Source organism: Dermacentor silvarum, chromosome 4 (assembly GCF_013339745.2).
Source record: "Dermacentor silvarum isolate Dsil-2018 chromosome 4, BIME_Dsil_1.4, whole genome shotgun sequence".
In the NCBI taxonomy this organism is placed as follows: domain Eukaryota; kingdom Metazoa; phylum Arthropoda; class Arachnida; order Ixodida; family Ixodidae; genus Dermacentor; species Dermacentor silvarum.
Window position 1 is genome coordinate 176,609,558 of NC_051157.2, and position 26,788 is coordinate 176,636,345.

At 45.1% G+C, this 26,788-nt stretch overlaps 1 protein-coding gene across 1 annotated transcript in view; it reads right to left on the reverse strand.

The window, feature by feature from the left end:
• The window catches only part of LOC119450781 (uncharacterized), a 72,712-nt gene extending 46,149 nt beyond the window's left edge, over positions 1-26,563 (reverse strand). The window contains exons 1-3 of the mRNA XM_037714285.2: positions 26,189-26,563; positions 16,522-16,723; positions 9,512-9,615 (exon numbers count right to left, since the gene is read on the reverse strand). Of these exons, the coding sequence (XP_037570213.1) occupies positions 9,512-9,615; positions 16,522-16,723; positions 26,189-26,311 (429 nt within the window). The 5' untranslated portion in view covers positions 26,312-26,563. The remainder of the gene's footprint in view (positions 1-9,511; positions 9,616-16,521; positions 16,724-26,188) is intronic.
• Between the last annotated feature and the right edge of the window lie 225 nt (positions 26,564-26,788).

The window sequence follows — 26,788 nt, forward strand, 5'->3', positions numbered from 1 at the left end:
CCCTTCAGTATGTTTAGGAGTCGATCAGACTCCGCCGTAGTCGAATTGACTTTCCGGCACAGGTCGAGGACGTCTTCAATGTAGCTGGTGAATGTTTCACCTGGCTGTTGAGCTCGTTCTCGCAAACGCTGCTCGGCACGCATCTTGCAAACAGCAGGGCGACCAAATACATCGGCGAAGGAAGTCTTAAATTCGGACCATGTCTCGAACTCTGCTTCATGGTTGTTATACCACAGGCTGGCCACACCAGCAAGGTAGAACAGAACATGGCGCAGTTTGTCCGCTTCGTCCCACTTGTTATGGACGCTTACCCTGTCATACGCCGTCAGCCATTCGTCCACGTCAGTGTCGTCCGCTCCTGTGTAGATCGGAGGGTCGCGGTGTCGAGGTACCCCGGGACACGTAGTGGGTGTGGCATGAGGCGTTTGCTCGGAGGCGTCTTGGGGCATGGTAGATGGTAGGCTACGGGATCGAAATTCCAGGATGATATACTGAGATTACCCCGCACAATCCACCAATGTTTGTGTGTATTTGTGTGTGTGTGTGTATGTGTTTGTACACACACATATATACATATATATATATATATATATATATATATATATATATATATATATATATATATGCGTATATACAGGGTACCCCAGCTATCTTTAGCCAGGGTTTAAAAATACTCCGATGCGCCCTAAGACGATGCGACCAAATGCATTTTTCTTACCATTGTATTGAGTGAGTCAGCCTATTTTTTGTGTTCCGATTAATTGGTTAACTAGTCAATAATAATTAATTAACTTCCGAAGCAACAAAGTTAGGCAAGTAATTAGAAGTAAAAGAAGTAGATTGGTCTGTCAAACGCCCAATTACAAAGTTTCTAACTTTCTGTATTCATAATTGGCGTTTTCCAGATTACTGCAGATGCCCGCGAAATACAAAAGAAAACCACGTGACATACGCGCTTGCGCGCCGTGATTGCAGTGTCTCAAACTTCGCGCGTATGAACGAACATCGCATTTAGCCGGGTGTACCGCCACTTAATAGACGATAGGTCAAAGGCGAAGACGTTGGTTGTGTGATTTACGCCAGCGATGTTGCTTCCCTCGCGGCGGTTCATGATTGCGGTAAGCACTGCAGACGCAGCGAGAATCGTTTGCGCTGCCGTAAGGAACGGTTGCGCCATTTCGCGACAGCTGTAAGCACAATAAATATGCCCGAAAACGAAAACTTTTTCAAAACACTGACAATGGCGGAATAACGGACACATTAATGGCCATAGACTGATTTTTGATTGATGTTATGTTTATTTGGCGACATGGTCTTTCACAACACGTACTCGAAGAGGTCACCTTGTGTTGCGATACAACACTGGGACCTTTTTAGCAAGTTTGCTGTCGCTGCTTTGAGTACGATCGGTGAAATGCCGTGGCATACTTCAGTTATCCTCTCCTGTAAGTCTTCTGGAGTCGTCATTTCCGTGTTGTATCCGCGATCCTTAATGAAGTCCCACAAGAAAAATCCAAAGAGTTAAGGTCGGGCGACCTTGCCGGCCACTGAACGGGCCCGTTTCTCCCAATCCACTGCCCTGGGAAGTTCAGATCAAGCCATGCGCGTGCTTCGCTAGAGCAGTGGGCTGGCGCCCCGTCATGCCACATCGCGCCAAGCCGAGCCAGCGGCATGTCGCAGCGGAAGTCTTCAACAGGCCCTTTAAGAATCTCACTTACGTACCTCCGGCCGGTCAGTGTGTTGTTGAAAAATAGTGGGCCAATGATTTTGCTGTCATGTACGCCACACCAAACACTAAAAGACCATTGATATTGGTGGCGGGATTTTCCGAGCCAGTATGGATTTTGGTCACTCCTAGTAGTGTGTATTGTGGACATTTACTTGAGAATTTCGGGAAAAGGTGGCCTCGTCAGTCCAGAGTGCCTTGCCTAGAAAGTAACTGTCCTGTTCCACTTGAATCAAAATCCAATTCGCGAAGTCGAGTCTGTTTTGAAGATCCCTGGGTCGAGTCTGTTTGAAGATCCCCAGGCATTGATGCAACTGCAGATGATAGGGGTGCCGTCCAGCTGCTTGCAAAATCCTCCATACAGTTGATTTGGACACTGCAGTGTCCGCGCTCACGCTACGTGTGCTAGCGTGTGGATTCGTCGCCATATACGCCAACACATTGGAGCGCAGCTCGTCACTTATTGGTGAAGGTCTTTGCGCCTCCTTACAAAGCAGCCGTTGAGCTTCAATGACTCATAATTATTCACTAAGGTCATCGGGCTAGGTCGCGTGCCAGGGTGTCAGCTGCGAAATATTCTTGCAGCCTGCCGTCTTTGTCCTCCTGCAGCGCCTAGCGCAAGAACCATGTCTGCTTTTTGTTCCTGTGAATAAGGCATCGCAGTCGCAATAACTTCGCTTCAACAGCCGACAGACGACTCTGTCAATTTGCGGAACTGCCGCGTCTGTCAATCGCTTTATGCAGCGCGAGTGATAGCGGTTGATGAGTTCGATCGCACGACCACCTCCTGCTTCAGAGCCCTTTCGCTTTTAAGCGGCGGTACACTCGGCTAAATGCGATGTTCGTTCGTACGCGCGAAGTTTGAGAGCACTGCAATCGCGGCGCGCAAGTGCGTATGTCACGTGTTTTTTTTATATTTCGCGGGCATCTGCCGTAATCTGGAAAACACCAATTATGAATAGATAGAAAGTTAGAAACTTTTTTATTTGGGCGTTTGACAGACCCGTCTACTTCTTTTCTATAGGAATTACTTGCCTAACTTTGTTGCTTCGGAAGTAATTAATTAATCTTGAATAATTAAATATTTAATCGGAACACAAAAAATAGTCTGACTCACTCCATACGATCGTAAGAAACATGCATTTGGTCGCATCGGAGTATTTTAAACCCTGGCTAAAGATAGCTGGGGCACCATGTATATGTATGTATATATATATATATATATATATATATATATATATATATATATATATATACTGTACATGTGTACAGTTTATACAGCGCTTATATGGCCCTTGTGCACCGCAGCACCCCTAGCGGACTCCATGCAATCCAGACATGGGAGGAAGAAGGCTCGGCCCTAAGGTGATTCGCCCCTAATAATTAGGCAGATAGCGATATTACTGCAATTTGAAAAAGTTGCCTTGGCTCTCGCGGAGTGAGGAAAACTAAGTCAAATTCATTAATTTCGCAGCAGACCTATCATATTTATTATTATGCAAAAGATTGTGAAATGTACTGTATTGTGCTGCCATGCAGCTAAAAGCAAACAAATGCAAAGCATTACTCGTTTGAACATACTGACACGTGTGCTTGTTTATTTTTCGGCGGTGACCGCTTTTCACCGCCAAACAAATGTTAAACGTTACGGCTCGGCGCAGGACGCACCTGCATGTATCGGACGTTTCTCGAATGTTATCGATTTCCGTTGTCTGTTGTCACAGAACCTTGTGTAATCTGATTGTATGCGCGACGCGAATTGTGTAGTACTTTCTGGAAGGCAGGTGGGCACCACCGATTACTCTGGAACCTTAAATCGATGAGTCAGGTATAAAAGCCGACGCGTTTGACCCGCTGATCAGATTTTCAACGATTGCCGACTGTGCTCTTCCCTATCGTTATGCTTGACTGTTGTGTTTATCGGTAGGCCGCAGTACACACTCAGAGCGTTTGCTTGTGCGCCAGTGAGTGCCTAGAAAAAAAAGCAACCGTCAAGCATGACGACAGGGACGAGCACAGGCGGCAATCGTCGAAAATCTGAATTGCATGAACCCTTGCAGAAAGCAGCTGTTTATCGGCTCCAGTGCTTCTGCAGCAGGAGTTCCTCCGAGTCCACATGCGCTTTGTTATCAAAGTTACGGGTCATCCGCTTGCTTCAGACAGCGGTCCTGTCGTACGGAGCATGCTCCCGTTGCTTTATCAAAGCGCATCTATTCCGACGGAGCGACCGTGTAAAATCCCTTCGTCACTTTCATGTCTGGGATCAAGAGCAAGAGAAATACACCCGTTCCAGCCCTGACACATTTTTCTCGTCAAGACGAAGTCGATACCAGGTTCCGGGCTCACCGTCATATTTACGCTGATGGCTATATATGCTACGCCTGCATCATCTGCCATTGGTGTTTGGATTTTGTCGGCGAGTGTTACCATCTCTGCCACTATCAGTCACAGCACTTAAGCTGCAGCCACCTAATTAGCTGCACTGCGGGCAGCTTTAAATTATATCATAGACCAGACAACTCAGTCTTTGGCCATCTTCACCGGCTCAAGAGCGGCCCTGCCGTCCCTCAAGTCACCACGCAAGCAGGGACAACTCGTACTATACATCACACCCCTATGCAATAAAGCCTGTGAACTGCATCACAGCGTTGCGTTTTAGTGGCTACCAGCCACTGCGTAATAGAAGGAAACGTCCAGTCAGACCGTGCTGCGAAAGCTGGGCACAACACTTCGAGAGAACTGGTCCAGAAAAGACGCGGCGATACTGGTATCAGCATAATCTTTACGTCTCTAGCGAACCCTTTAGACAGATGAAAGCCACCAGTACGGACCCCTCTACAAAATAGACCCATGGTGTGACTTTTAAATGCCACGACGCTTCAGTAGACGAGAGCAATCATGCCTACACCGCATCACAGTAGCGCACCCAGGATCTCTGCCAGGGGGGGGGGGGGGGGGGGTTGACAGTTTGCCAATACCATCTAAACAGCACTCATTTCGATTTATTCACGGGAAATTGTCAAAAAATTGCGCTTTTTGCGAGTGTGCAAACGATTGCGCGTCTTACATCTTAGTTGCAGTACTCAACTGCGTAAGGAAAGAAAAGGGGTTAAACAAAAGGGGGGGGGGGTTAAGTCGGCCTCAGGGGGGGGGGGGGTTACAACCCCCGAATTCCCCGCCCCCCCCCCCCCCCCCCGCGTCGGCGCGCCACTGCCGCATCAGACTGACGCCTAGCATAATTCCTTCAAGTGCAAGATGCAACTGACGGACCCCCCAACATACATTGAATGCAACGCCCCTGATGACCTGCAACACGTTCCGTGCGACTGCTGCCGCTATGCGCCAGAGAGACAGTCTTTGAACGCGGCACTACACCGGGTCTCGAGCTCGGAACTGCGGCACATTCTCGGTGCATGGCAACGCAACACCTGTGCGTTACGCGCCAATAAAGCGCTGCTGACGCTCTTCTGGGCCACGAGCTTTAACGAAACTTTGTAAATATGTCTACAGTGTATATATAGAGGGTGCTTTAGCGAACACTTTCAAAAATTCTTAAAGGTTGCCTGTGGCAAATAGCACAATTCTAGTTCATGAGCTGGTCTACTCGAAGAGGCGGACATTACTTGCAGAAGAAATTAAAATGGACAATCGAATAATTAACAGAAATTCACTAATTAAGTTTTTGTGTAATTACCTCATGGCCCATGTTGCAATTTACAAATTGTAGCCATGGAGTTCGCAAGGCGGATACTCGGCACTTGGAACGAATGACACCAGTGTCCAGATATTAATTCCCTAATTTTGCGGGAAAATGCATTGGCGTTCCAGATAGGTTCTTAAGAAAACGCCGCTTTTTGCATTCAAGCACAAAATTAACTGGAATGCCTATGCATTTTTCCGCAAAGTTCGGGAATTAATATCTCGAAACTGGTGTAATCCCGAGAATTCGTTCCAAGTGGATCCGCCTTGCGAACTCCATGGCTACAATTCGTCAATTGCAATATGGGCCATCGGGTAATTAGTTAAAAATTGTATTACTGAATTTCTGTTAACTATTCAGTTGTGCATTTCAATTTTTGTGCAAGTAATGTCCGCCTCCTCGAGTACACTAGCGCATGAACTGGAATTGTGCTGTCTGCCACAGGCAACTATAAATAAATTTTGAAAGTGTTCGCTGAAACACCCTGTATATATATATATATATATATATATATATATACGTGTGGGTGTTACTTTGTGTGCTGTTAAGTGTTCATCACTGTATGTATCATACCCATCACCCAGCACCTGGAGCAGCATATCAGGCGAACAGGTAGGCTAACATCTCCCGCATATTATTAAAGCAGGTTTCTCTCTCCATCTAGTCGAAGGCTCCAAGGTAATTGCTGGTACTCGCATACATCCTAGAAAGTACGCTATTCGCGTCGCGCGTGCAACCTGAATACAAGGTTTGGTTACAACACAGGCACAATATAGAATCGATGACAATATTTGACGATGTTCTAGCTGACAACATGCAGGCGCGTCTTACGCCGAGCGATAGCTTGGCCGGTAAGAAGAAGATACCGGAAAAAGACAACAAAGTGTGTGTCATTATCTACAAATTTGTTGTTTCGAATATCACTGATTTTGCAGTTTTTCAAGAAGTTTTGATATTTCAAGAATTTGACGTAATTTTATGGGTTTGAGATTTATACAACCTGTAGTTTTGGTATTACGGCTTTTCTTGCCTGGGATGACTGAGTTGTTTCTTATCCTGTTATTGTACCACCACCAGTGGCAACTAACACTGGTATCAGTATTCACTTTTATGCATGCCGAATGTTTGTGTTCTAAAGTTTTTTTTTTTATTTGTTCCTAACTCAACCCTGGATTCCTTCGATCCTGCATGCTACAAGATTCACCTGCTAGTTCCTAGTTTCCAAAATCTCTCTAGAAATAGAGGAATACCTTGGCCTTTGTTAATTTGTAATCACCATAGCCTTGCGAACTGACTTAACTACCGAGTAAATGAGCATCATGTGGAGCGTTCACACGCATTTACTTGCCCTTGCTTTAAGTTTCATTATCTCATACATTTAATTTAGTATTCATCAGCGACTCGGAAACGGAGATACGCAACTATATTAACGGTCGGGTCTCCCCGGAGACGCTGCGAATACTAACGAATAACGAGAGCAAAATCCGAAACAAAAAAGACACGTTCGTCACATCCACCGGCAGTGATGCGGCACGCGCGGCGGCTCGGGAGCTCACGAATCGAAACCTTGCGGATACCGACGACGCCTTGACTGAGGCCATTAGCGGCGAGAAGTTCAAGTGGCGCCCTCTACGAGTGACGTCACGGCCAGGACGACGCTCGCTCGGCTGCTGCGCGTGCGCGTTCTCTTCGTGCATGCTTGGGGTATTGGTGGCTCGAGCCGTACTTATTGAAGGATATGTCGGCTTCCTTTTACTGTCATGCCTGAACGGCAGTTTCTTCTTCAGAACCGCGAGTCGTGAAAATTTGCGGCGTGGATATCGCAAGCTATGTATCATTGAAGGCGTCTATTGGTTTTGCAGTGCTTATATGCGCAGTGTCTGTCCATAAACAGTGCGTAAAAAGAATGTCTGCAATTTCAACACACGAGTTGTGTATGATGCTCCGCAAAACACTTAAGATTCTCGTAGTGCTTAGCTATGAGAGACATTGCATTTTACAGGGAAGAAAATCTTGGTATTAGTATTTGATGTCAATATTATAAATGCGAAGGAAACTGCAGAACAAATCTTTTATGATGATTCTTATTACTATGGTGAGTTGTTCTAGTCAAATATGGCTACTTTATTAATGCGTAAAAGGAAGAGTCAGGCACGCATTTTGCATGAAAACGTTTGCTAATACTTTCACCGTTCTTCGAACATGCAATGGGCACCCTAAAAACGCATTGCTCATGGCTGTTAACACGACGGCGCGTCGCGTATAGTATGTCTATACTTCACGAATACCATAATAGCAATCACCTGAAAGAACAGTTTCGTGGTTAAGATCGAGAGAATATCAATTGCACGCGAGAAAATGTTTCATAGTGACCCTCAGTTGCCTTTATCGACATCATCGCACAGCCCTTACACAACTAAATCTACCGACTGTGGTTATGGCGAGGCATGCATTATTCGCGAAGCCCATCACTCCCCTAAAACTTCGAATTGAAACCATGAAGCTGTTTTAATTAAGCGCCTGTTGCAATGCCTAAGGTATACTCAAGGCTATACAGCGCAGCCAAGGCTGCACTGAAGAGGAAAATTCAAGCGCCTTCTGCCTCACCATGTCTCGATCCTGCGTTGTCCAACTACACAAACTGAGAACTATTCGCTTCGTGAGTACATAAAAGAGAACCTCACATACCCGCCTCATAGAGAAGACACCACAAACCTCAAATGAATTCACTTGATTTTTGACCTCCACAGGGCAATAATGATATCTGCAATAAGCCTCATACTGCTAATGAATGAGGCTTCCGCTTCTTTCTAGCTGCAGCCATATGGTCAAAAAGGCATATATTTCACTAAAAAATTTGGGCCTAGGGGCCTGCGTCAGTTCGCCAAACAGATTCGTGATGTCTGTTCCTCAAGAAACAAGCAGCAGTAAATTGCACAAGTGAGATGAACGTGTAGCGCGGAACAATGAATAAATATTGTCACATTCCTTTTCGTATTCTGCAAATAGCTGTAATCTTCAATTAGCTTTACTTCAAATTACCGCCACTTGAAATTAACCGGCGGGGAACGGCCTAATTTTGAGAAGCATTTAAAGGAACAAGTGGTGCTGGTTGAATATAAACTGCACTGTCAGGTCCTCGTGTTACTGCCAAGCGTTTCCGTGAAGAAATGACAAATTTTATACTATACCATGAGCTACTCGTCATAAGCAAACGCGTTTTAACGGGTTAAAATCAAGGTAAATGTAGCAGTCATATGTAGCAGACATAGTGACATGCTCGTCGCACCACAGCAGGTATGGTATCCTAACTGGATTTTTATGTGCTAGATTAATGCGCTTATGCTTTTATTAGTCACCTGCGTTGTGTGCTTTTTATTAGTCCCTCAATCTGCAAAGGCAAGATCCCCGCATGAAAAACACGCAATGGGCTGGTCTGAGCTCCTTCGGCTGGCACTGCAGCGTTTCCCTTGAGAAATAAATTGTCGTCTAGGAAATAGGCTCTTTGAATAAGTTTGTGCGAATGAAGACGTCGTAAGAATGTATTCGGGATGACCGTCATAAGTATACAAGCACAGGGAACGACAGCGAACAAACGGAAACACTGCAGAAGGCGCCCGTACAGCACCCGAACGGCAGCAGACGACAGGCGCGAGTCCGTGCCATGATGTCACGAGAGCGGTGCTCGAAGCGTCCCTGTAGGTCGTTCTCGGGGCTAATACGCGGGGAAGACTGGGAGTGGGAGGAACGTATGACTAGCTGACTGAATCTTAGCTATAGCGCCGTGGCGCGGCGCTATAGCTAAGGAAAGCTACTTACTTTCGGTTCATGTCACGCCGAAAACAAGTTTCTATATCGACACGCGCCGTTCCAAGGACTCTAGGTAGCTGAAAAAAATATCGCTGCATACCTAGATAGGTCTCGTACGCGTTTTATGTTCAATAACTGCGTGTATCTCTTTTGCGTGAAATATACGTCCAGCGTTTCTCAAACCATTCTATGTTGAATAAAATTCTGTATATTATTTATAGTACCAACATTCTTTACCCTGATTAAATTCATGAGATACACAAGATTGACTGTACCTTTATACACAATGATGAGGTTGCGCTTTTCATTTTCGCTGCAAACTTGCTGTCTGTAAGGACATGTGTGCAGTCGCTGTCGCTGATAAGATACTGCAGCTCTCCTGTTTAAAAAAAGTGCACATTAGGTCGCGCTGTTTGAGAGCAGAAAGCTAGCGTCACTGAAAGGTTGTTTTTCAAGAACTTGAACATTCGAAAGCGCTCGTAGCTCTCACTAGGCAGGCTGTGGCGCATTTACAATATAGACACGTTTTGCTTAGTCGAAACTTCAGTTCCAACCAAATACAAAAAATGGGTAAAGTCATGGATTGCATACGAAATGGCAGTAGCATTCAGAATGGCACTATATGTCTTTTCAATCGATTTAGCATATTTGTCATTCACATTTCGCACCTTTTTACGTGAAGATGGGCTGTCACAACTACGAATGGCTCTATGATAGTTTTGAAGGTAAATGTCGCTCTGTAGCCACTATCTATGTCCCTTCCAAATTTACTTTTTGCCTATAGTCTTGCATGATCACGTGCTCAGCAGGGGCGATTCATTGCGTGCGTGCTTCAAATGTAGAAAGGGTGGTTCGAAGCTTACTTGTCGGGACGTACGCAATTTGTAAATCACGTTTGCTGAAGATACGAGCTAGTTCCTCGCTAGTGTCTGCAACGTAGGGGATAACAGCACCCCTTATCAGTGCTGATTGCGTCGCTATCCCTATCTCCAGAACAGACGCAGCAGGAAAGCTCCGCGCGCTTGCTGGCGAGCTTACGTTAGCCCGGTGGAATTCGACGTACTTTAAAAACCAGCGCCTCCGTTCCATGGAACGTAATCTGAAGCTCCGCCTTCCACATGGCTTACCACGACGGGAGGTAACTCATTTGTCACCTAAGACTTTGAGTAGCTATTACCAACGCGTACGCCTGCCTTATCGGAATGGCCACAAGTCCAGATTGTGAAACTTGCGGGTGCAAAGAGACGATAGCACATCTTCTGCGTGATTGCCGTCGTTTTAGTGCACAAAGGAAGTCCTCAGCACCACGCTCGACAAGATAGGCAGCCGTCCTCATACGGAAGCCAGAATTCTCGGTCCCTGGTCCCAGCCGACGTCCGAACGAACTGCTTTAAAAGCGCTAGCACGCTTTTTAAAAGAAACAGGACTTAGTGAAAAACTATAGAATGTGCGGACTTAGGCGTTTTTTTTTGTTTGTTTTAATCTTCTTTTGTTTTCTAATATTTTCTACCCTTACCCCATCCCACTGTGCAGGGCAGCCAACCGGACACTTAACCTGGTTGACCTCTCTGCCTTTCACCTCTTATTTTCCTTCCTCCTTCCTTGAAATCTGCGTCCTAGAGGCGCTCTTTCCCTTTACTGGTAGTAGTTACTTATTGTTTACTTTCAGCGCAATCCTCCTGAAAAAAGTAGAGCTCAGGATTTTCATTTTTCATTAAGCACTTTTCAATGGTTCATATCTCTTCCTAGAGGTGCATTGGGGTGAAGCAAGTCTGCTTTGTTCGCCTTGCCCGTAATATCACGACAGAGAAATTTTGTGTAGTTGAGTGCATGTGTGACCAGAACGAAAGCTCAAGTATTTTGCGCAGTCGGTGGGGTTTTAGTAGATGTGATAGGATAAGCCGGAAATGAAGTGCTCAGTGAAGCCATTGATTTCTTCAACTGATGGCTTCGATTTGTTGACGGCTTCCTCATTGTTTGTATGCTGGTTTTTAGCGAAGACCTTCAACACATAAAGGACATGTTAGTCCAGATTGCTGTATGCAGTACAGTTAAGCTTTATGCCTGCCCTTGGCGAACTTTCGGTTCACAGAAAAAAAGTGGTTCTTAGTAAGGTTGTTATGAAGGATATAAGCGTGTAATTAATTACATGATCCGAGGAGAGTTGAAGCGCGAAAGAAAGAAGGGCATGACAGAAAACAGAGACGAACGGGTCGGAGTCCTTCGGGCGTTATTTGTACTCCATAAGTAAGACAAGCTGGCCGCTCCCATGCCTGGCTAAGCCTACGAACTACACATGCGCAGGTAAGTATTTCCTTCCCGGTGGTGCAACCAAAGGGGCAGGGAGGAGGGCGCAAATGCACATGATGTGTAATCTTATAATCGCATTTGCTTCCATGATTTCACGTGTAGTCTTACCATGACACTTGTTGGCAGTAGTTCTACTGTTTTGTGTTGTGGAACGCAGTTAGCACATTTACCATAAACTGCTAAGTGCCATGGCGTTATTCGATGCAAGTTATATTTCTTCTGTAGAAAGAAACCTGTAGGGAAGCTCTCCCAAGAAACAAAGGACCTAATAAAGAAACGACAAAACATGAAAGTGTCCAACTCAAGAGATCAGATAGAATTCGCTGAACTGTCAAAACTGATCAACAAGAAGAAAGTAAGGGATATTCGAAATTATAACGTGGGAAAAATTGAGGAAGCCGTAAAATATGGACGCAGTATGAAATCAGTAAGAAGAAAACTAGGCATAGGACAAGGCAAGATGTATGCACTGAAAGATAAGCATGGTAATATCATCAGCAATTTCGATGACATAGTAAAAGCAGCAGAAGAATTCTATACTGACCTGTATAGTAGCCAAAACAGCCAAGCTTCTTCCATTCGAAATAGTGATGAACCGGATACAGAAGCTCCCTCTATAACTAGCGATGAAGTTAGAAGGGCCTTGGAAGACATGACCAGGGGAAAAGCGCCTGGAGAAGATGGAATAACAGTAGATTTAATCAAAGATGGAGGAGATATCATGCTTGAAAAGCTTGCGGCCTTTATACGAAATGCCTCACAACTTCAAGTGTACCAGAGAGCTGGAAGAACGCCAACATTATACTTATCCATAAGAAGGGAGACGTTAAAGAATTGAAGAATTACAGACCCATTAGCTTGCTTTCAGTATTGTATAAAATATTCACGAAGATAATTTCCAATAGAATCAGGACAACACTTGACTTCAGTCAACCAAGAGAACAGGCTGGCTTCAGGAAGGGATATTCTACGATGGACCATATCCATGCCATCAATCAGGTAATCGAGAAATCTGCGGAGTACAATCAACCTCTCTATATGGCTTTCATAGATTATGAAAAGGCATTCGATTCAGTAGAGATATCAGCAGTCATAGACGCATTGCGTAATCAAGGAGTGGAGGAGGCATACGTGAATATCTTGGCAAATATCTACAAGGATTCCACAGCTACCTTGGTTCTCCACAAGAAAAGTAGAAAGATACCTATCAAGAAAGGGGTCAGGCAAGGAGACACAATCTCTCCAATGCTATTCACTGCATGCTTAGAAGAAGTATTCAAGCTCTTAGACTGGGAAGAATTAGGAGTGAGGATCGATGGCGAATATCTCAGCAACCTTCGGTTTGCAGATGATATTGTCCTATTCAGCAACAATGGAGAGGAATTACAACAAATGATTGAGGACCTTCATCGAGAAAGGGCAAGAATTGGGTTGAAGATGAATATGCAGAAGACAAAGATAATGTTCAATAGCCTGGCAAGCGAACAAGAATTCAGGATCGCCAGTCAGCCTCTAGAATCTGTAAAGGAATATGTTTATCTAGGTCAATTACTCACAGGGGACCCTGATCATGAGAAAGAAATTTACAGAAGAATAAAATTAGGTTGGAGTGCATACGGCAGGCATTGCCAAATCCTGACTGGGAGCTTACCACTGTCGTTGAAAAGAAAAGTGTACAATCATTTTATTCTACCGGTGCTAACATACGGGGCAGAAACTTGGAGGTTAACAAAGAAGCTCGAGAACAAGTTAAGGACCGCACAAAGAGCAATGGAACGAAAAATCTTAGGAGTAACGTTAAGAGACAGGAAGAGAGCGGTGTGGATCAGAGAACAAACGGGGGTAGACGATATTCTAGTTGACATTAAGCGGAAGAAATGGAGCTGGGCAGGCCATGTAATGCGTAGGATGGATAACCGGTGGACCATTAGGGTTACAGAATGGATACCAAGAGAAGGGAAGCGCAGTCGAGGACGGCAGAAAGTCAGGTGGGATGATGAGGTTAGGAAATTCGCAGGCGCAAGTTGGAATACGCTAGCGCAAGACAGGGGTAATTGGAGATCGCAGGGAGAGGCCTTCGTCCTGCAGTGGACATAAATATAGGCTGATGATGATGATGATAATGATATTTCTTCTGCCTCAGCCTTTTCATGGGACAACGCTCTGTGCACCCCGTCGACAGGTTATGACATGTTAGGTTAATAGCTAAGTGGGTGAAATATTGAGGTAGTTCTTGAAAAACTTCCCGAGGCTCCTTCTATATGTTCGACCTTCCAATACAATAACCCGCAACGGACAGTTTGTTTTATGTGTTTTCATTAACACGTAAAACCCCAGAACTTCTTTAATGTGTTTTCGTCATAAAGACGACACATGCGTCATTTCTTGTCAGAATTAATGGAACGAGACTTCAAACGAACTTGATATATTTGCATGAAATTTTTGTTTGTTTCTTTACTGTGACCAGGCAGACAGAGCGGCGTCTATAGCAACGCCTGACTGGATATTAGTTTCGCCGCGACTAACTATTTGAGTAGTTTGTGGCGGCAGGCCAAGCACGATGCAGCGCACCACTGAAAAGAATAAGACCAATCATCGGTGTAACTTTGCACAGTGTGTTGATGATGCTTACCCCATTTTAGTAAGGTGTGAAAAATTGCACATGGGGCCGACACCTCGACGATATGCTGAGAGAGCAGAAATCGAAGGCGACCAAAGCCACACTAGCGCACTTACCTCTTCATTGTAAAAGTTGTGTCTGCCTACGACAATTTCAAAGCAAAAATTAAACACAAGGAACTTTGCGAGCAGAAATCGTGGCAAAACAACATGTGAATTCATGGAAGCCTACAAAGTTATAAGATTACAAAGGGTCGCGTTGGCACCCCTTGGCATGGCTTTATCCGACAAAATGCTTCGTTTTACGCGTATGCATTGTTAAAATGTTTAGCGCTGCGGTCATCTCTGCATGCAGATAAGAGTAGCTATTTGCACTTAGTTCATTCCTGTGCTGTGACATGATCCTTCTAGATGTGTAGATCAAAGCGCAGTAAAACTGAACTTGATGGCCAGATGCGAGGATAAAATTTTAAGGTTGTTTTATACCTGTATATTCTGCACTGCTGATGGAGTTTGTGAAGCACGTATAGAGTAGACATAAAGGAACATATGCGGTGTCCATAGTAACCAGAAATTATTATATATCGTCTGCATAGATTCGCCTTGTATAAACCGAGCTTCCAAAACTAACGCACAAACTAGCCTGCTATGAAACCTGAACACTCACTACAATTACGGACTACGCCTGTGCGAACGCCTGTAAATGGAACGCCTTTCTTTCTCTCTTTTTTCTCTTTCCAACGCCTGTTTCCCCTGCCCACCCCAGTGCAGGATAGAAAACAGCAAACTCGCATCTGGATAACCTCCAGTCCTTTCCTGTCTCTTTTGTTTTTTTCTCTATATAAAAAATACGGTGCGAGCACCACTGTTCAGTTGCAGTGAAACCGTAAATACTTTAAACGAAGCTTTCTTCCCATCCTGGTGGAGTTTGCCGTTCGTCGTCGCATCTTGGATGTATATATTTACGGATTATACCGGGCGCTCAAAATTAAGCTTTAGGGAATTTTTAAACATTGCCTTTGGCAGGTAGCTTAATTCCTATAGTTGAGCTAGGTTATTCGAACAGGCAGACATTAGCAGCACGAGAAATGGAAATACATACTCAACTAATCAACTTCTTAATTACTGTACGACACATATTGCAATTTACGAATTGTAGCCGGCGAACTCGCAAGACGCATCCACTTGAAATGCATTTCCAGGATGACACCAGCTTCGAGATATTTCCCAAAGTGTGGTACGAAATAGATGGGCGTTCTAGTTACTTTTGTGCTACAATGTATAAAACAGGATTTTGTTAAAAAAGTAAGTCGAACAACCCTGCATTTTTACGGCGACTTTGATGGCGCTTATCTTCAAACTGGTGTCATTCTGGAAATTCATTTCAAGTGGACACGCGTGACAAGCTCACCCGCGACAACTCGTAAATTTGCAATATGTGTCGTAAAGTAATTAACTAAGTTAATAAGCGAATTTTTGTTCATTAGTTGAATACGTGTTTCGATTTCTCGTCCTACTAATGTCCGCCTCATCGAATAACCCATCTCAATGATAAGAATTATGCTACCTGTCATTCGTAAAAAAATCCGCAAAACTTGAAAATGAACACCCTGTATATCAAACCTTTAGCCATTGTGCATGTGCTGGCTGCTGTGTTACCGAAACGCCAATTAGGGTCAATGAATATTTAACCAAAGAGGCAACTTGCTGCTTGGTGGTCTGGTGTAGACAACTTGGATAACTCTGTATGTGCCCCTATAAATCTACCGCAACAGACAACTCCTGCACCACGGATGGGCCACTGGATCAATATTCCATCGTCACAAAAGAGGTATGTAGCCTTAAATATATTTAAATATGTCACTTATCATCATGTACACAAGTTATAAGAAGCGTTATTACCTCGACAAGCCTCAATCATTGCCGTCGTCTTATTGACGCCGACAGCTAACAGGTACAGGTGACGAATCTGTGCTAGAGTCATGCGTTACTGCTGCTATATCACTAACTCACCCAAGCTTCCCGTCATTTAGATGCCGACACTGCGTTGGATATGCATGTTTATTCCCTTTTCTAACCTGTAATGACTGTCGGTGAAAAGTACTTTTCTTTCAGCGTGAAAAATATCCGAAGGTCATAATCCAAATTGTAGTATTAAAGAAAATGCACAGGGATGCACGACTCTGCACAAACGCACAATCGCAAAACGTACCACAGATCTTTGCATTCGTCGCATGTGGCCTTCAAACTACACACGTATGTAATGCGTGCGTGCACATGGTACATGCTACGTGGTACAAGCCCGCAGTGATCCTAAACCAAGTGCGTTCTTCCTATTCATATTCCAAAGCCATACTTTCAGTGAGAGAAGGCTTGGCAAGGACGAGCGTGGCCCCTGCGAAGACGCAGCCAAACATGGCGGCAAAGCCTTCCACGCTGTTCCGCAAGTGGATGCAAATTTTGTCTCCCGCCAATACGCCATGCTTCTGGAAGCCGGCAGCGTAGCGCTTCATCCGAACAAAGAGCTGGCCGCCTGTAAGCCTGGCATCCTCGTCAACCTGCGGATGCAAACAAAAAACTTTATTTCAGTTCACATGATTCCGCAGAAGCATCGAAAGTGCTGCCGAAAAACACCGTTGTGTCTTACAAGTCGCACTTTACGCGATACCAGCCAGTTTTGTAGCAAGAGATTATCTCTACCTGCTGCACAACCCACCCCACCCCGCGGTTTTTTCTTTCTTTTTTTCTGTCTTTTTTGCTGTTCCATGTCATTCCTTGATGTAAGCTAATATCAGTTGTTTAACTGCTGCGTAAGTCTTCCAACAGATTTTGCTGCTAAATCGGGAAGTGATAAACCAGCAGGAATTGTCGTTCATAGAACGTTCATTCAAGATATAGTAAATACTAATCTTTGTAATATAGTTAAAATTCAAGTGATACTGCTCACTTCGATAACTGAATCATTTTAGAGGAGCACCATATGAAGAAGAGAACTCGGGGAATACGGTCATTCATCCCGTGGAGGAAAAAATAAATCTTGTTATCTTTCTCGTATTTATACTTCTACCAACGTGAAACGTGTGACCGTACCGTGAAAGCAAGATATTGGTCGCCGTCAAACGGCATGTCAAAATGTCACGTTACTGCAATTCCCCATAGCCGATTTTGCCCCATAGCCGAAGTACATATGAGAAAATGGAAGAAAACGAAACTAAGGAAATTTGCTAAGTCGAAGAAAAGGCAGTAAATATTGCAGTATCACGTTCAGCCAATGCACTACAATCAATTCAACTTTCCAAATACCTCTCACCAAATAAAACTCATACACTGTATATAAACATTTGGCTGCCCTAAGTGCTCGGTTGCGACGGGTGCCCATGGACCCTTAGCGTTTCTCGGTGAGCTAGGGTTCGCGCTTGCTTTGGCTGGTATGAATTATTGCCCTATATTTTTGAGGGCCCAGGGCTCTCTTAATCGCCCATTCTTCTGTTTCCACTTTTATTCATTGTGCAATATTGTTTTGGGAACAGCGGCGCGAAAGCCTGGCTTATTATCTAGGCATCCTACGTATCACGGGCGGCGGCAACACACCGATTGCACTCGCAGTATCGTGAAAGTCTTGGCGTGGCGCCGTCGCGCCTGCACTTTCCCTTCGTGAAGCGGCGGCGCCGGGGGCGTTGGCCTTCACCACACGTCAACGAGATGGAGTTTACGGGAACATAGGCGCCAAGCTGCGGCAGTGTGCGCTCAGAGAGCCGGCGAGCACTCGAGCGTAGTGCATTAAGCAAGAACGCTGACGGAAGCAGGTCCTTCAGACACCCAAGCGATATGGCAAGCTCGTAATCTGAAGCGAAAACGCCTAGCTAGCACTATATCTAATGCTCAGACATTCGCGTTGCACACTCGTAAGCATCCTCCGACTGTTTTTTTGTGATAGTGAAATTACAATAGCCTATTGCTCGGCCTCAAATTGTCTTGAGAGGATATTGTTTCCTCTGTCAGGTCACGCTACAGTGACAAATGTCTTTACATGCGTATGGAAAAATGTCGATGAGGCTGCGCACAGACTTAAACCAAACTCAAGTCCGCACGCAGCCTCCTAGTACTACATTGTTGGGACAAAATAGCCGTACAAGAGACTGGCCGTGTAAGAGCCAGGCGGAAAAGAAGACTAAGAATGGCATCTGAGCTTTGGGCACAAGACACAAACTTCAATCCTACAGCTACAGCTGGTTTCGATCTTAAATTCTAGCTAACCTGCTGTTGTAAATACATTGCATATAGTCTACTTTGTCCCTCTCCATGCATAACAATGTGTTGATCAGATCCTATAGTAACGCTTTTCGGAGTAACTGGTTGCATTCAAGTCTCGTGAAATTACCTCCATGTACAAAAATAGTTGCGCGGCTGCTGAGCGCCCGCACAAAGGTTATGCTGAACTAAAACAAATCTATTTTATTGGTCTTTCTGTGTGACCACTTCACACTAGTCGGCACCTACTATACTGAAGCGCTGCGACTGGCAGATGTCGCTACTTTTAACGCGATAACGTTAAGGGCCCCGTGTCGGAGAAAATCTGGCGTCGCCGTCCGTGGCGGAGAGAATCATCCCCAACCACCCTGACCTTGCAGGCCCTCCGCGTGGCGCATTGTGTCAGTGAACAAAAATTGGATTTCTCACTGTGAAATCACCAGAATAACGGTAAACTACGACTTAACCACAACCTACGGACATGGTGGCGTCGAATTGTAATTTTAATGTACGAGAAAACATAATTCCGTTACGAGGAGAATCAAAATCAAACCCCTTTTTCAGCATTTCTACCATACCAACAGCGGCGCGCTCGAGTAGATTACTTGCGAAAATAATATCCAGATGGCGCTTCCCATCGGGGAAATAGCAAAGAATTATAAAATAATTAAAAAGGTCGTAGGGCCTTCGCATTTGAATATAATACGACTCATATTGCACCTGGAAAAATGTCTTCCCAGCAATGCATTTTTGTTTAAAAGTGAAGTGGCCTTCAAAGGGATCGGCGTATGCTTGGTCTTTTTAAGCTGGCTTTCCCGCGTTCTGTGCTTGTGCTGCAGTGAATCCTATTCATGAAGAAAAATTTGATGCGAACGGGGCCGATAACGCTATCGCGTTCCACTCTTAAAGGCGAAGCTTAAGCGTCCTATAATTTTTTTATACAACTGACTTCGGTGTGCGGTAATTCCTATGAACGATACGTTTCTTTTAGCAATGCCAATCGGCGTAAAAGAAGTGTGAGAGGAAATATTTATAAAAATTGACGTAGACTCCATGTAACAGAGGTTATGCGCAGTATTGTGCAGGTAGCTGGTTATTCACGATTGTTTCGGGTTCTTCGAAACGTTACGAGAAGGACCAAGACGTTTTTGTATGGTCACCAGTTGCATGCATGCGTATGTGGCGGGACCGCGTTAACAACGGCAGCAGCAAGACTGTGACAATACAATGATGGAAACGGCCGTAGTGATATGGTTTACTCCTGCAAGAAAACGACATACCTGTATATTTGTGACCTGAATGGACCCGCAAAAATGCTACAATGTCGCACAGCGTCTATGTGGCGCTAAGTACTACGAGAAAAGGAGTAGGGCATGTGGGTATATTCGGATGAAGGCCTGGTGCAGGAAAAGACGGCGGTTCTAAGCGATAGGCGCTCAGAAAGAGTGAGAGAAACTAGCAAGCCCTCGCTTTTATTAGTGACTGGGGGGCTGTGAAGCGTGATGCAGGCGAAGACAGTGGTAAGGTTGATTGCTAGCGCGTTGCCTTCATGCGCTCTAATGGAAGCCTACCCGCGCGCACGCACTCTCAGACGTGGTTTTGCGATGTGACGCGCTCTCCAGTCGTTTCATGTAACTGGTTGGCGTTGCCACCAAAGAAGAAGAATCGTGTGAAAATTATGTTCCATTTCATACTGTCCTGCACATTGCTGCATAGCATTTGTAGGAAGCGCATAGCTATTAGATTAGCTTAGATTATGGGGCTTCATGCGCCAAAACCACTATCTGATTGTGAGTCACGTCGTGGTGGGGGACACCGGAATAATTTGGACCACGTGGGGTTCTTTAACGTGCATCTAAATCTAAGCACACGGGTGTTTCTGCCTTTCGCCACCATCGAAATGCTACAGCAAAACCAGTACTAGAAAGGCACACCGCCTTGCGGCCACTTGTGTGCCTGACAGAATTGTGAAACCTTCGCGTGGGCTAAGGATGCATCCTGCAGAGAAGCGAGCAATACTAATAAAAAATAGTGACCTGGTGGCTAGGCCACACGACTGTCGATCTTAGAGACTGAGGTTGAAACCCAGGATTGTATTTTTTTTTAAAGAGAGAACCTACCGATCTACGCTTTACCTATACCTATACACCTATGGTATGAAGCCTCGTAAGAAACACCCTTCGCAATAAAATGGTGCTAGAGTGAACTAGTTGGTAGTCCATTTTGTTGCAAGGGTCTATAGCGCGAAGTCATGTTCATATATGTAATTATCATCATCAGCCTATATTTATGTCCACTGCAGGACGACGGCGTCTCCCTGTGATCTCCAATTACCTCTGTCCTGCGCTAGCTGATTCCAACTTGCGCCTGCAAACTTCCTCACTTGATCAGCCGACCTAGTTTTCTGCCGTCCTAGAGTACGCTTCCCTTTTCTTGGTATCCATTCTGTAACTCTAATGGTCCACCGGTTATCCATCCACCACATTACATGGCCTACACAGCTCCATTTTTCCTCTTAATGTCAACTAGTATATTGGTTATCCCCATTTGCTGTCTGATCCACACCGCTCTCTTCCTGTCTCTTAACGTTAGGCGTAACATTTTTCGTTTATCGTCCTTTGTGCGGTCCTTAACATGTTATCGAGCTTCTTTATTAACCTTCAAGTCTCTGCCCCATATATTAGCACCGGTAGAAAGCAATACATGTACACTTTTCGTTTCAACGACAGTGGTAAGGTCCCAGTCGGGATATTGCAATGCCTGCCGTATGCACTCCAACCCATTTTTATTCATCTGTAAATTCTCTTCCCGCGCTCATGGTCCCCTGTGTGTAATTGACCTAGATAAACACGCTCCTGCCCAAAGTCTAGTGGCTTAGTGGGGATTATGTATTCTTTTTCCAATTCCAGGCTATTGAATATTAATCTTATACCCCACTCCTACACTTTCAGGGTTAAAGGGAGAGACAACCGCTGAGAACATGAATTGAGATAACCCCGCGGATGGAAAGATCGTCTTTCGTATTCGGTAGAACCTGCCCTGTTTTTCTCATTAAACGTGGATTTATGTTTTATTTCTTCACTAAAAGTCGTGAAAAATGACCTTTGGCGCCCCATGTGGCGAAAACATGAACCTATTTAAGAGGTCTACCACGGGACCTTGTACCAGTGTATGCTGTTTCTGGTCTTTTTATTATTATGGAAATGCACTAACAATCTTTCTATAATAAGTTTTTTTCTAACTTACAATGTGCAGATAAGCCTTCGTTTGTAGTGAGTAGAAAAGTGGCGCTGCCTTCGCCTTCGTTTTCAATGACTTCGTGACGTATAGGCATGTACTTGGAAAAAAACGCGGTGCAGCTATAAGAAAGGTCGGTACAGCAACGCAAACTTATTGTACCAGTCTATTTACCTTTAAAAGTGGCTCGAAATTGACAATATAGGTGGAGTTGCACTTCCTCCAGTGAAAGCAGGACAATGGACGGCTTTCACAATTTGCGAGGCGGGCTATCGGCATCGCTATCACTTCCCAACATTGCTGGAGGAGGGACTTATTTTTTAGAGGCTGCTCAGATCGAAAAATTCTGCTTACAAAATACCCACGCACTTTTGGAAGTAACCGCTGCAGATGTAAACACTACCGAGGGTGAGCTTTTCGTTGCGCCATGAAAAACTGGGTCCATAAATATCGGTTGTCAGTCCCTTTGAGTCCTCAATCGTGTGAAGCGTTCTTATAGCGCTAAGTATTAACAACAAAACGTTAGACAGTGCAGTAGCGCTTGCCCCTCTCTGCTGTCGTCCTGTTACTACTTCGCGTTGTGGACCCAATTGCAACATACTCGCAATAAAAGACACCACGCATTTCTGTATAATGACGGAACGTTGCCAGTGTTGCAATTAGTGGCGGGATTTGGTACGTGACAGGAGAAAAGCGGGAAACATAGGAAAATGTTTTCACCAACCAAGAAACTGTGCGGCACCGGGGAATAGTAATGGTGAACTATTAAAAATATCTTGGTCGTCATCAATTTCACCCTCCTGGTGCCTTCTTTTTACAATTACACGCTCAGAAAGGACTCGCTGCTCCGTAAAAGACTATATATTCACCTTACTGAGGTGTCTTCGAACCGAAGAAAAGTTTAGCCTAAAGTAGATGGGACAAATTATTCGTTAAGGCTTATAGGAACCCAAGTTTGTGTGACATTAGCACGTTTGTTGTTATGATGAAAATGAGTATTCATAATAAGTAGATTGCTTCTGTGTCCCTATCACCCGATTACACTTTTTGTGCCACTAGTGCTGGTATCAACATTTTTAATGCTTATTCACAACGCCCTCGTATGTCGTAACCTGGAACAGTTTTCTCAACATTCAGCGTCTCCCGTAATCATGCGCATGACAATACAACAAGTGAAGCCTTTTAAAACCAACTATATGTTGTCAGCAACACACACACACAAAAAAAGTATTCCTTCGTTTCTTTTTTTTTATTTCATTTCTAGAGCTTTAGGTGCCAAAGTCACGTTTTAATTAAAAGGCATGCCATAGTGGGAGACACCGGAATAATTTTGGCCACGAGGGCTTCTTTAACGTGCCGCCAATGCATTTCGCTCCCGCCGTGGCCGGTATTCGATCCCGCGACCTCGTGCTTAGCAGCGCAAAACCATAGCTGCTAGGCCACAGCAGGCGTCCTTTTTTTTTTTTTGCTGGGCAAGCGCATGGCCGATATGCCATAACGACGTTGTATGAGCCCATTACCCGCCTTGGTTGCTTAGTGGCTATGGTGTTGGGCTGCTAAGCACGAGGTCGAGGGATCAATCCCGGCCACGGCGGCCGCATTTCGATGGCGGCGAAACGCGAAAGCAGCCGTGCACTTAGATTTAGGTGTACGTTAAAGAACCCCAGGTGGTCTAAATTATTCTGTAGTTGCCCACTACGGCGTGCCCCACAATCAGATCGTCGTTTTGGCACGTAAAACACCATATTTAATATTTTTTTTATTTCAGCCCGTTTTAAAACTAGCTTCGCATGATTGCTGTTTGTTGTCTTAACGTAGATATTTTTTCCTCTTGTGTCACAAATATAGAAAATTAGAACAAAACTATTACAGCGAGACTTCATAAGTGCGCGCCGCACCAGCGTAAGACCAGACGGGCTCCCAGCCAGCGACTATGAATGCATTGATTTCAGGGGCGTTTATCTAGGTGTGGCTGATAAATTTCTGCTAACGGTGAGCCTTACGTCTAGACTGAGCGCGGAGGGCTTTGTGATAGTGATATGTAATCTCTGAAAGACGAGTTATCACGAACTGTGTGCCGACTTGTGACGTCATGGTGACCCAAACAGCGGTACGGGCGACATTTCTGATGGACACAGGCCATTACGGCAACGGAATTACTTCGTTGGAAACATGTTTGAAAGCCAGACTGTTAACGCTGATTCACACTACGCCGACATGGCACAGATTTTGGTCTGCCGACTGTTGCTGACAGCGTTTTGCGTCCTGTAAACTGCTGTCGTCATCAGTCGGCAGACCAAAATCGTTGTCGTGTAAGGGTTGATCCACAATACGCCGACATGACAACGATTTTGGTCTGCCGACTGATGACGCGAGCAGTTTACAGGACGCAAAACGCTGTCGGCAACGGATTAAGGGAAGGAAATTGCTGTCGCCAACAGTCGGCAGACCATTATCGGTGCCGTGTCGGCATAGTGTGAATTAGACTTTAGCGTAGTGTGAATCAGCCTTTACGGCGCCAACCGATGGAGGCCCTTGCTCAATTTTAGAAAGTTCTCCGGGCGTTTTTATAAGCGAGAAAAAGGCGTGCGGTGAAGAAAGCTCAGCGCTATCAACTGAAACTCACGTTGATGCATTGGTCGTACATTTTACTGTCGGGGCGCTGCTATTCACCTTAACAGCTCAAAACCGGTCAACGATTGAGAAAGCCTCGAGCTGTAGGAACGCAGTCCAGTTTTTGGTAAAGACGCGTGATTCCCCTGGGGCTTCTCAACTGCCTCCATTACATGTTGCTACGGCAGCCAACAATGGCAACTTGAATGTTTTCACAGCGAAGCTGCATACGACTCGGATCCCGAGATTTCTTCGTCTCCGTCGACAGAACCATTGACAAAAAACCATTACACGAATTGAAGGAAAAGTGCCTATCTAAATTGCAATTAGGCATGCAAGACATACACCCAAGTATTCGTTTGAATAAAGAAAAGCACGAAACAAGTGTCAAAACCACATGATAGATGGTACGGCGCATTCTAACAATGCGAAGCTCGTGGCGTTCGCGGCTTGCATTTCCCTGTAAAGGATTGTGGTTGCGTAAGTAGTTGCTGGGAAGCGACAACTGCAGCATATGAAGCACTGAGCTAGTGCCTCACTGCAGTTTCATAACCTAAAAGAAGAATCTGCCTAGCAACTGAGTTCATGTGTTGTGGTAGCGCTATGGGAAGGCCAATCATATTTAGGACTCCCGAAGAGCAGCGTGAACACGTTGGACGGTGACGGGAACAGCAACGTCAATTTGCACAACGGCGTCGTGCTCAGGCTAGGTAGCACTGTGCCGTTCAGTTACAGTGCATTTAATTGTCCTGCTGTCAATCATTTCATGTAGTGCATTGCTCAAACTTTCAAGGCTACGTTACATTGGTAAAACGGGTTATGTAATACCACAGCTTCGTTGGTCAACCGCCTTCACAGCGTGGACTGGGGCCCAAAGTCGTGTGACTAGTTCTGTCCCCATATACCCTCTATCGCAAAAATATAATCAATAAATTTTCTCCTTCACGTTTACTTTCATGTGTCATTATATGCACACCTTACGTCATTACGCGCACGTGTGGGTGCAACAGAATAATTTTCATAAAGCTGCACGTCAAATCGATGTCCCAAATATCCTAGCTATGAAGCTTCTGTGGACGCTGCTTCAAAGAACACGAACCGAGTCGAGTTAAATCTCGCAAGAGACTGTAACGACAAACAAAACTTTATTTTTTTTCTGTTTGCTGATTACCCGATGAGCAGCAGGCCAGAGTGGCAGCTAGATAAATCCCACCGCGGAAAAACAGATACGCTCTCCAGCGCTTGTCGAGCGCAGGGGCGGAGAAGTAGCAGACGAAGCGGGGCACGCACCGCCCTTGCGACTCTATGCGCATGCGCCGCGTTTAAAAATCTCGCCGCCAGCTAGCGCCGCGCGGGACGCCGGCCACGCGCTCGCGTATTCCCTCGGTACCTGGCAAATACATGTATAATATGAAAAGGACTTCCTGCCGTAATATGCTAAGACCCCTGTAAAGCAAAATATTTCCTAGCCATGAAGCCAAGTATCGGTGATACCTGGCGCCTGGCTCATCGCGCGCAAAGTAAACAATTCAATAGCGGCTTCGAAAAACTTGGTTACCCTCACAAAGTCCGAGCACAATTACATTTCAAAGAAAATAAAAATTAGTTTTTAAACATTTATTTCTGGCCACGGAGACTATATTGGCACATCGCGAACAGTGAAATGAGTACTGAATAAAAATAATCAATAGGATCATTGCCTAATTAGTTGCTATTTTCCTGAAGTATCCAGATCTGAAAACTTCCTTCAATATATCAAAAACGCTAGTAAAATGTCATGATTGTTTTCAGGCTTTAAATAAGAGTTTTTAGGCATTAACTTCAGCGTATCAAAAATTATGCGTTGGGCTCTATGGGGTTAAAGAGCTGGGCAACATCAGCGGTGTTCCCTACGACCGCTTAAGAACGTAAAGCACACTCACCACAGCCACTCGCTCAGGGCATTTCGTAAGCGCATCTTTGATGACCGTGTATACCGAACAGGAGGGCACCTCGACACCCGGAAAAGGCGAGTATACCACACCGTTTTCCACCCGAGCCTTCATCGCCTTGCACTACCGTGTCCCTGCTGCGACGTTCACTTTCAGCCTGCCGAACATCAACTTCCGCTGCCACTTGTCACGAATAAATACCCTATATCGGAAAAGTACCGCCATCTACTCTCTCCTCCACCGTCTCCTCTCCTAAAATGCTTGTTTTTCTCTTTACTTGTTGCTTGCGAAAGCAAGTCGACGGTGGCGCCCCTCAAAAGCTCCCGTTGAAACTTTCAGGGCGGGCGCACGCCGCCGCCCCCGCCGGCGGCGGCGGTTGCGCACAGTGACTTTCGGCATGGCTCTGAGGAGGGAAAAAATATATATAAAGAAGTGAAAGCGCGCTTTATCATCGTCCAATCGGAGATACAGGAGAGAGAGAAGCGGCGTTGATCAAAGGATGGCGGTACTTTTCCGAAGGCATCGGGGCTTTAGTCAAGAAAGCCAAGTCGAAGCGCGCGTTTTAGATAAGAGGGAGAACAGAAAAAGGCT